Below are 10,963 nucleotides of genomic sequence, written 5' to 3'. Positions count from 1 at the left end.
CATTTTCTTCGATTTTAATTGCTAAGTCTTATTTTTTATCTAGTTTATTTATCATTTTGGATTAAATCAGTTCGCTTATCTATAAACTACGTAACAAATTCAATTGTACCGTTTTACGGGTAAACATAAATGTCATGGCAATCGCTGCTCGCTTATAAGATGAATATCACTATGAGCAGCTTCTGTTTTTTGCACGCTGATAACTAACAACAAAAGAAACAACAACAATAACCCATTATAATCCCAGATGTGGGGTCTGAGGAGGGTAGTGTGTACGCAAATCTTACCCCTACCCTGAAGAGGTAGAGAGACTGTTTCCGAAAGACACTCGGCTCAAGGAGATGAAACGCTGATAACTAACAAAGCTGAAATATATTAGCAATAGCACTCTATATATAAAATAGATTTTGACTGAATGCAAAAGTGCATCCGCGACTTTCAAATCCCGGATCAGCCTTTGGAGCGAGACAATACGGTTTGTGGTTGGTCGATGACCTAGGATTATAGGACAAGGTTGTGCTAAATACATTTCACTGTTGCATGGTTCTGGAAGTTGTGTTAGCAACACTAGCAAAATGCTTGGGCGTGATTTTTTCTTTTTTTTTTTTGGGGGGGGGGGGAGGGGGTGTAAATTTTGTGCTAACATTACATGCAAGCACGATTAGCAAATTAAATTCGTCAAGGTATAATCCCAGCGCCGAATGAGCCAGGTTGAGATCCCCTCCAGTAAGAATGAGCCAGGTTGAGATCCCCTCCAGTAAACTTTTGTCCAGTTTTTCTCAATAGGGCTTTAGATGTTGCCACGTGTACTAAGAAATTTTAATAGTGTTGATTTATTTAACTTACTCAAGGACTAACTAGGGTATAAAATGTGGGTTAACTAGACACCATGTCCATCCCTGTCATCGTTACCATTGCATGTCCCCCAGCTTCATCCTTTCACTCCATAAGAAACATTATTGTATTCCGTTATTAAGAAGCTAGTATCATATTCTAGCAAAATTGCTAAAACTAAAATGACACACCCAATAGCTCTCCCTCTTTCCTGAACTTAGAGAAATTGATTACTAAATTGTAAGTAATATCTTTCTACATATAATATGGATTCACAAGTTCAAGTTGCAAATCAAAATTTTGCAACTAATTAATTTATTCAGCGATGAGCATTTGGTAAGCTTAATTAGCTGGGAGTATATATGGTGAGTAAAAGCCATTGAAACGCAATAAATTGATTCTTTGTTGACTAAGTGATGATACAAGTTGATATATGACACCTTAGAGATTAGGTTATAAGCATAGGTGTATAAACCCATTTCTTATCTTATCAGTAAATTATTATATTGTTATGCGATAGCGAGTTTTTGATGCGTACCCGTAATGGAATGAAAAGAAAATGTTGGGGGACATACAATGGTAATGATGCGGGGGATGGTAGGTGTTTACACCCTAGTTAGTCCTTGAGTAAGTTAAATAAATCAACACCATTAAAATTTCTTTAGAGGATCTCAACCCGAATGAGCCTGCCTCAGCTTCAAATTGCCTTGCTATGTGACAACATAAATATAAAAATAGACCTCTCGTCAAAAGATACAAAAGATAATTCTATAGTCCTTTCTAGCTAAAATTATCCTTCTAGACAAACAAGTACAAAAGAAGTTTTAGAATAAACTCAAATTTATCCAACAATGTCACCAAGAGAATTCTAAAATTTATTAGATCCAACCACGAATTAGAAAGTCATCAAAGTCCGTTCTAAATCTGTGGCCTAAACGTACAACATTAATTATGTCACATGAAGACACGGCACTAAAAGCAATTAAAGTTTTCGTATGCAAAGATGTATATATTATATATAGCTACAAAATCATATGATAATGACATTGAAGTCAGACTATTATACAAACATATGAGTAGAAAGTGTGTACAATTTCTACCCAGTACAAGAAAAGCAAAAGAAAAAAAAAAGAAGTACAAAGGAAAGAAAGATGGAAAATGTATGATATAAATAGCCACGCACATAAGTGCTATGAAGTAGGAACTCTATGACTTGGCTTCTGGAGACGATGATGGAATCCGCAGGAAACGCCAGGGTCCGGTTCCTGTCCCCATCCTGTAAAAGTTGATCAAATAGAAGCAAAAATGTTAGTGTGCACAATAGCTGGACACAACATGTAAATGTGACTTTTTTCAGTTACATAATCACTTGGACTGAAACAGGCTTAAATAGAGCAACAAAGATTGGACAGACGATCCCAACTTGTTTGGAATTGAGGCATCGTCATAGTAGTAGTAGTTGTTGTTACGTCGTCACTTAATCAAAGAAAAAATTCTCATGCTACGTAAGAGAGATGACAAATTACCTCCATAAACCGGCAATGGTACGCAGGGCCATGAATATGGTTAAAGCAATCCATATTCCAATGTAACCATTGCTTTTGGAAAGGACAAACTCACAGGTTACTGTTAGTGCACCAACCAAAACCTGCAAAAAAGAAGATATATACATTATATGCTAATTAGATTCAAAAGCAAATTTATTCAACTCTTTTTGCTCCAATATAGTAGAATAGATATTACTACTAGTAGTAGTAGTAGTATAAGCTAACCATGGAATATGCAGAGTATGCAAAATCATTTGCTCCAAAGTTGACACCATCTAAAACAAACGCCAATGAGTTGATTGGTTGTGTACCAGCGACAAACTGGCGAAGGAGCACAAGATAAAGAACAGTTAAAGATAGTCAAAGAATGAAAAGAATAATTGAGAAAAACTTGTAGTACTATTATTTTAACATACCGGGATGGCAATGGTTATGAGACGGATAACATTTTTGTCCTTTGAAAAAACTCCTGATCCAAAATATAGACCAATTCCAACAACCAAAGCAAGTCCTAGTCCCAACACAAATCCCATCTGCATAATGAAAACTCTATCAGTATTGGCAGGAATTCAGTTTGAAAGTTGATTTAAGATTACTACTATTAAATAATACCTGTAGGACTCGTACTCCTGCAGCCTTTGCCTTCTGGTAGTCTTTCTCAGCAAAAGAACTAGCAAGGATTGCCTAGAAAAGAAGATATCGCGATTATCAGAAAGAAAGTTTTATTGTTTATCGGTGTTACTATATCTTGTAAATATAGTACTTTCATTTCTAAAAGTGACATTGTTGGATAAAAATTTGGGTGGTGTTTTACCTGTCCTGCTACAGCCAATCCATCAGCAAGTAGAGATGATGTTAACCAGATCTGTAAGCACACTTGAAATGCAGCCATCGGTGTTGTGCCTAGTCGTGCAGCCAATGACGCAGCCAACGTCACACAAAATGTGACAGCTATCACCCTTGCTAGTAACCAAAATCCTGCAATTGCAAACAAAAGCAAAGTTCAGCAGCTTAAACTATGCGATGCTCGTGCAGCTCTAAAGGCTTGTGTGGGTCGTTATTGATTTGATACTAATAATGGTAGTCGTTTCAGTATCTTCAGGATACATTATGTATCTATGATTGATAATTAATTGATAGTACTACATATCCTCTCTCGTATAGAGTATCTAAAAGCAAACAAATGCACACATGCCTTGTCTTACACCACCTTCATTTAATCAAATTGATACTCAGTATCGACTATCTGTGCAATTATGTCGACCTAAACTGCAGCTGCTATAGATTTTACTAGTACACACTCATTTACTTACCATTTTTAAGAAATTTGCTGAACTGCAGATCTTTTGCACTAGGAGGTAATAATTCGACTTCTGTCATCAGTTTGCATAAGAGAATAATTGATATCAAGTACCTAAATGAACCATAACAATGTGAAATTAGAAGCTGGGTGAATGACAATATTTATTAATTAGTTTCTGATAAAAGACTTACTGAGAAAGCACATGAGCAATGGCAGCACCACTAACACCCCAACGGAAAACAAAGATAAAGATTGGGTCCAAAACTATATTTGTCAAATCTCCAGCAACTGATAGACCAAAAAAAAAAAAAAAAAACGATAAGAGTCAGATCGATTATCTTATCTTTCCTTTGGTGTACTTCAAGTAGCTATCGGTTCAATGACAAAATAGATATTGTAATACATAAAAAGAGGCAACCAAATAACTACAACTACTTACCAGTAGCATATAAAGGAGTTCTTGTATCCTTAAAACCACGGAAAACGCCTTGCATAGCCAGAGAAAGGAGGACTGCAGGAGCACCAAGTGCTCTCAGTATTAAATACTTCTTTGCTGGGGAAAGCATAGCAGATCCCTGTATAATTTGATGAGATAAAAACATGTTACTCTTTCTAGATATGATATTGGATTTGATCAAGTAGCTAGAAACCAATGCAAACAATATAATGTCGAGACATTACAATTAAGCAATGAACGTGTGTTCCTTCTGATAACTAAAGCTTTTAGATGAGATGATCACACAATTCTTTTATATGCTATAACGTAAAGTGATGATGATTGATTGTTAATACTTACAGATTTCACACCCATTAAGCTTAGAATTGGTTTTGCGAGAAATATAAGGAAGATTGTTTGCAAAATGCCAAGAATGCAGCCCATAAGAATTGCAGTTGAAGCAGATGGAATATGTCGCTTCACACGTTTGACTTTGCCTTTACTTTGATTATCAGGAGACTTGCATGCTGTTGTCTTGAATTCTGTAAAGGTAAAAAATCAGTTCAGGCCGTTAAATCAATATCTCCAAGATTATTTCTGACATGACATTTTTTTTTATTCGTTATCTTTTAGGCGACGTGATAGTGTAAAAGTTAAACACAAGGTATACCTGCTGCAGGTGCAGACTCTTTGGTTTCAACTTTTGTGGATGCACATTTTTCCAGCTTCTCATGGTCAGTATCATCAGTTACTGGCAGTTTTGTATCATTCTTCTCCTCTGAACCTTTCTCCAAGTCAGCAATTGCTGCTTTTTCTTTAATTCTTCTAACAGTGTCTTCCTCAGCAACGAAAGAAGTTGTTATGTTAACTAAAGGGAATATTGTGACTTTAGAGGCTTGATTAAATATGGCAATTGATACTCCTACTGCAGCGATTTCCACCGAACCTGAGATGAAAAGCCAACATTAAATTGGAGATTTTTTTTTTAATGAGATACCAGCATTAAGCAAACCACCTTTGATGCTAAGTGGCAAATTAAACTGATCAATAACAAAATATAGATTATGCATTTTGTATTTGATGTAAAAGACACAATTTTTCTGCAATGATGGACAAAATAGAGTCTTCCTCGGCCTGAACTACTTGTATCTAACCAATTTTCAGGACTAAATAATTATTTACACGTTTTTTGTCAAGTAAAGCTTTTGAATGCCAAAATCCTATTGCTTGCATTCAGATATATTAATTATTACAAGAATCCAGCACAAATGAGATATTGATTAAGATTACGTATATACCTAAATGACCAATGAATGCAGTATCAATGAGAGAAGCAATGGGATCAGCAGCTAATGCTAGAGCTGCAGGGAACGCGATACTTAGGATTTCCATTCCAAGATCGTCGAATTTAAACACATGCCTGGACACCAAAAAAATACATAAGTGATTAGAGCGATATCCCCTTACCTGATATGTTTACGCTAATTGAATGCCTAGCAAAGTAACCAAAAAAAAAACATTTCTAAAAAGGTACTCCACCTAATATCTTCAAAGAAAACAAAGAGTGGTATCTTGCATTTTCTCTCAGTACAAGCTACATTGCCACCTTCAGCCATGACTCCCTGGTTTTGATCACTTTTCGAGCAAAACTCGTTAGCTAATGCGCCTAAAATAATCAAAAATTAGAAAGATGTTATGTTTTTTTTTAAAAAAAGAGAACCGAGAATGTGATAGTACAGCAAAACTGGTGCAAGAATATAACAATTTCAAGTATGTATCGTATGCATGCTACTTGTTCACGAGGATAGAAATGAAAACATAAAAACAAGAAAAAGAACCTGAGGGGTGAAACCAATGATTGTACAGACTGATCTTTCGAAGTTTCAAAAAGAGGAAAATGAATTCAATGAAACTGGAAGTGAGTACGAAATGGGAAAATGCGGTTAATTTAAAGCAAAAGGCATGCACGAATTAGCCTGCTTAGTTCATGAATACACGTGGTTTCTCCTTATTCATTTTTTTTTTGGCCAAGCTGTCAAAAATTACTTAATTTTTTTTTAAATTTTTATTGCTTGCTGAGTCTCCTTATTCATTTATTTATCCAAAAATGTACAAGTTCGGAAAACTGAGCATCTTTCTGCTATAAAAAGCCAAAAGAGTTTGCGTGAAGAGACAAAAAGAAAAGAAAACACAGGCTAAAGTTTGTAGCCTTTCTTACTGAAGAAGCAGATAATTTCCAGTAAAATGTTTTTAGGTTTCTTCATAAAACTCCCTAATAAGAATGTTTGGTAAACCGCATTTTCTCTACAAAATTTGGCCATAAAGGGTTATGTTATTATGTTCACCAACCAATATATGAGAGTAATCCAAAATCTATACTTTACTAAATTTTGAGTACATTTTCAAATTAAGTTAGGATGAGTAATTTTTTTTGTGTGTGGGTATAATGTCTTAGTATGTGAATCACAAAGCTTAATAAGATTACAACTATAACGCTCCATTTGCATCCCTATCATTCTAATATTAAATAATCTTAGTAAGATTATTTTAATTTTTTATTTTGTTAAAAGCAGAGAAATAATGAAAAAATACTACAAAATGGACAAAGAAGAAGGTAGGCAGGAATGAACCTGCCTCAGTTCAAATTCCCCTGGTAATAACATTAATAGCATTACAAAAATTGCAAGAGAATAGGGTCATAGACCTATAGTCAAACCCAACCATATCAGTTCTTTGAAGTAGTACTTTTTTATTCTATCTTTATTATGAAAAGAACACATAGAAGAAAACCAACATAGAGATTAGAGATTCAGGCGTGTCTGTCCATGTGTGCCGACCCTGAATAAGCCTTTTGGATTCAAGATAACTAGTGACAACTCCGACCAGGGCAGAGCTAGAGTGACGAGAGCGGGTTTGCCCGAACCTAGTACTTTGGTTCAAACTTTGTATTTCTCTTAAAAAATCAATTGAACATGCATGAATTATTAATTTAGAATCCACTAACTTAAAATGATTAGAATCCCGGATCCATAAGCTTGAAATCCTAACTCCGCCTATGACTCTAACTACAAATTATTGATTGTATAAAAGTTAATCATTTTGATTCAAAAGGAAATAATTCGAAAGGAAAGATCATGGAAATTACGAACTATATTATGAATATCGTTTTTGAGTCCATATCCCTGTATCCAATGTTAAGAGTCAAAAATCATTTTGAATAAAGATATATAGCATCACACAAATGCAAAATTGTTTATGAAGACATGTTGTCATGATTTTCTATTCGAAGAGCAAGAGTACTATTTGTTTAATATTACGTTTCAAACAGGCTGGTTTAATTTTTAGTTTTAGTCATTTTCGTTTTATGGGTTCAACCTTCAAAGTAAAAACGCTGCATTCCCCCTCTGTTCATATGTACCGAGATCGTATGTGCTGCTTCTTGTCGAGTTAAAGGTTTACTTAGGTAACAAGTAACATGCAGTACTATTTGTCCTAGGATATGTAAATGTTTGTGCGACTTAAGTTCAAACACTGGTGCTGTGTATACGTAGAACTGATTTCTTTCTCTCTCTCTTTACAATTAAAAAAAAGTGCTACAACAATTCACTCGAAGATCTCGAAATTTTTCTTGAATTTTCCTTAAACCTTTGCTTCAGGTTCCCGTCAACATATTCTATCAATCAACCTTAAATTTAGAGAAATGCATGAATCTCTTGTTTCCCGAAAGTAGCACTTTTATTGGCCAATACGCGAGAAAAAGAAAAAGGAAGAAGCTAACTTCCTAAGAATAAACACATGCTTAAAGTTTTAGTTGCTCAGAACTGATAAAACCCGAAATATGACGCCCATGACAGAGGGGCGGGTTGAGCAAGACTGACATACTTCTAGGATGACAAGCTTCTGAAGAAGGAGTACATGTGTCACCTTAGACAAATCTCACATCAGAATGAGAGAGGAAAGTGAAGAGCGTTATAAGGCATGACACAAGTTCACATAGTACGCACGCTTTTGGGGCTCGAGGTGCCGTAGACCAAGGGACAAACCCGTGAAATCTGTTGGGCCAAAGCGGACAACACGTTCCATTGGCTTGGGTCGTGACAGAGTCAGTCCAAATGGTGATTATTTAGGAACAAAGATTTGGTTCGTGTAAACATACGATGAGAACCAATCGAAAGGGTAATTATCAATGAGGCCAAAAATGAAGCACAAGGTCCCAATTTCTGTCAGGAGACAGAAGTGTTTGGTTTCTGAATTTGTAGCTAATATTTGGTGACATGTCACTGAATCATATTTTGTTTCTTTGTATCATAACAAAAGTAGTGCAGTTAGATTTTTGTTGGTTTCAAAATAAAAAAGCAAGAGATATTTATCTTTAAAATTGTACTCATTCGACTTCTGGCAAGTATAACTCTTTCTGTCACAACTGCTTGAGTTGTGTTACAAAGTATTTAGGAAAAAACAAATTCAAAAAAGTTATATGGAATCAGTTTCAGTTATTAAGATAAATATGAGTATAAGTTTAATCTTTTTGAATGACACAATCATAATTGACACAGCATTTTTTGGCGTGACAGTACTTTGAAAGAATCTTTCTTCCTCTGTTTTGGGACTTCTGAATATTTACTGCATAGTGCTTTGTTGGAACAGAGGAAGCTTCTCTAACTAATGCATACAGATATCATTAATTATTAACTATAATTAACCCCACCGACTAATTATTTAGTGATATAGTCGACTGATATATGTACCTATGATTTCACTAATATATCATGTGACAAATCATACACACAAGTTGAATGTCCAAAACAGCAAGCCAAGATCTTACAAGCGATTAATTATGAGGCAGAAATAGTGATCGGTTTGGATGAATATTAGTTAGTAGAGTTTAAGTTATGTGCATAATAGTGTAAAGAAAATTTACACAATCAACTCACTTGTTAGATAATTACATGTAAATCAGTAAATAAATATTAATCTGTAATATGATAAAAATAATAACTAATCTGCTATCAGATTGAGCGATAGTATTTTTTTTTCATTATCAATGTATATAACTTAAATTTGTAAAATATAGGACAATATTAGCTACAAGCAATACTATTGTGGACGAGTTATTTGTTCTTTATATTAACTACCTATATGTTGCTTTTGAAGAAGAGCCAGCAAAAAGCAAGTCAATGACCAATTTATGACTTCATAAGAATAAAGAGTAAAATCAGTAAATTAAATATCGAGTTCGAATTCTAAAAATAGAAAAAATATTTAGGGAAAATTTTCACTTTAATAGGCTTGATACAGTGAAAACTTGAATTAGCTTGAATCCTAACTTTGGTACTGAAAATCGGATGTAAAACCAAAAACGAAAGAATATGAGTGAACCAATTCGAAGTATGTCCAAATTGTTAACCAATGGATCCTTTTACGCCATAAAAGTGTAGTGTTTACATCATTCTTTGAACTTTGAACTTTGTGTGGTGGAGACAATAGAGTGTTGTACATTAGAATTGTTATGTCGAAAAGACTGCCACTTGTAGTCACGCTATTGTGAACCAAAAAAACAAAAAAAAAACTGCAAGGTGACGAAAGTGCATGGCGGACACGAAAGAAGTAGTGGCATTCTAAAATTGTTCAGAGTATACAATCAATCAACTAAAAGAAAAGGAAAAAAGAAGAAACAAAGAAAGAAAAAAAAAGATATATCCAACTTTCCAAAGTGCGGCTAAAAATGATAATGAAGTACGTTGTATGAACTTAGTCTATATTAATATTAATGCAGCTAACTTTCCTCATCATCATGCACTAGTCACTTCTATCTTTTTGTTGATAGCCACTTCTTTTTCTAGACTAACAAAGCCACGGAAAATAACTCATCACGTTCGTTGGGACTATATTATTTGTACGATTTTAGAAGTAAATTTGAATTTTCTTTCTCCTCTACCTTTAAGCTTGAAATTGCCTAATGTCCCTATTGAGACATTTAAGTTCAGTTTTTGGCACTAAAATTTCATAAATATTGAATTCCTAACCATGAGCAACAGTAAAGTTGTCTCCGTGTGACCTATAAGTTACGGGTTCAGCCACTAATATTTGTATTAGATTAGACTGCCTACATCACTTTCTCTTGGGTTGCGACTCTTCCCGCACCTTGCATGAACGCGAGATGCTGCCTAACAAGAATCTTTGGTGTAAATGCATGGATTATGATGATGCTTCATGAGGGGGCAACAAGGTAATGCATGAGGATATAACCAAATATATATACCACAAAACATAGGACAAATAGAAAAGAAAAGAAAATGGCAGCAAAACTGGAAATACCTACAAATTCTTCAAAGGAAGGAAGAGTTGGGGAAGAAAGAAGAAGGCGAGAAATAGAGATAGGAAAGTCATATTAAAAGTAGTTCATTACTCCTTGTAATCATCAACTAATTAAAGTAACAAGCAGAAATAGAAGTTGATGGAGTAAGAATTAATATTGGACATACCTTTCTTTGGAAGTGAAAATGTACAAATGATAAGCGAGCAGGCCCTCTTCTAGCTAGTCCACCGGCTTCTCTGTTTGCTGACACTTTATTTTCATTTGGTTTTCTATTTATAGAGGATATATATATATATATATATATATATATATATATATATATATAGAGGGGGGGATATAGGGAAAGTGGCAGAATCAATTTCAAGTGATTACTCGAAGCAAAGTTTGTTTAATAGTTCTGAACTTTTAGTTTTTGACGGAGTTAATTTGAAGTTTATGAGTTCTGATTTCATAATTCAACTCATTTTAGTTACTCGATTCACAATTAAATATTTATATATATTTATCAAATTTTTTAATATAAC

At 34.4% G+C, this 10,963-nt stretch overlaps 1 protein-coding gene across 3 annotated transcripts; it reads right to left on the bottom strand.

The window, feature by feature from the left end:
- Positions 1-1,689: 1,689 nt before the first annotated feature.
- On the bottom strand, positions 1,690-10,721 carry LOC107761146 (protein DETOXIFICATION 43-like). Of its 3 annotated transcripts, none has more exons than XM_016579321.2 (14): positions 10,606-10,721; positions 5,660-5,786; positions 5,419-5,540; positions 4,791-5,066; positions 4,481-4,662; positions 4,124-4,259; positions 3,876-3,972; positions 3,695-3,795; positions 3,196-3,359; positions 2,994-3,065; positions 2,798-2,914; positions 2,607-2,702; positions 2,361-2,482; positions 1,690-2,110 (listed from the first exon to the last, which is right to left on the bottom strand). In XM_016579321.2, the coding sequence occupies exons 2-14, from the start codon at positions 5,734-5,736 to the stop codon at positions 2,041-2,043; spliced, it is 1,632 nt and encodes a 543-aa protein (XP_016434807.1). In that variant the 5' UTR covers positions 5,737-5,786; positions 10,606-10,721; the 3' UTR covers positions 1,690-2,040. The 3 variants fall into 3 exon arrangements, with proteins under 3 accessions (XP_016434807.1, XP_016434809.1, XP_016434808.1); XM_016579323.2 differs by having other exon boundaries at positions 5,660-5,755; positions 10,606-10,711; XM_016579322.2 differs by lacking the exon at positions 10,606-10,721 and adding an exon at positions 5,959-6,060.
- Between the last annotated feature and the right edge of the window lie 242 nt (positions 10,722-10,963).

Source organism: Nicotiana tabacum, chromosome 19, assembly GCF_000715075.1.
Source record: "Nicotiana tabacum cultivar K326 chromosome 19, ASM71507v2, whole genome shotgun sequence".
Taxonomy (NCBI): Eukaryota; Viridiplantae; Streptophyta; class Magnoliopsida; order Solanales; family Solanaceae; genus Nicotiana; species Nicotiana tabacum.
This window is presented reverse-complemented; position numbering and strand designations above follow the sequence as displayed.

Coding starts and splice junctions, on each gene's coding strand:
- LOC107761146 (XM_016579321.2), bottom strand. CDS start 5,736: ATGGCTGAAGGTGGCAATGTAGCTTGTACTGAGAGAAAATGCAAGATA. Junction 3,796..3,875: donor ATTGCTCATGTGCTTTCTCA/GTAAGTCTTTTA, acceptor TGGTTCATTTAG/GTACTTGATATCAATTATTC. Junction 2,483..2,606: donor CATACTCTGCATATTCCATG/GTTAGCTTATAC, acceptor TCTTTTTTGCAG/GTTTTGGTTGGTGCACTAAC.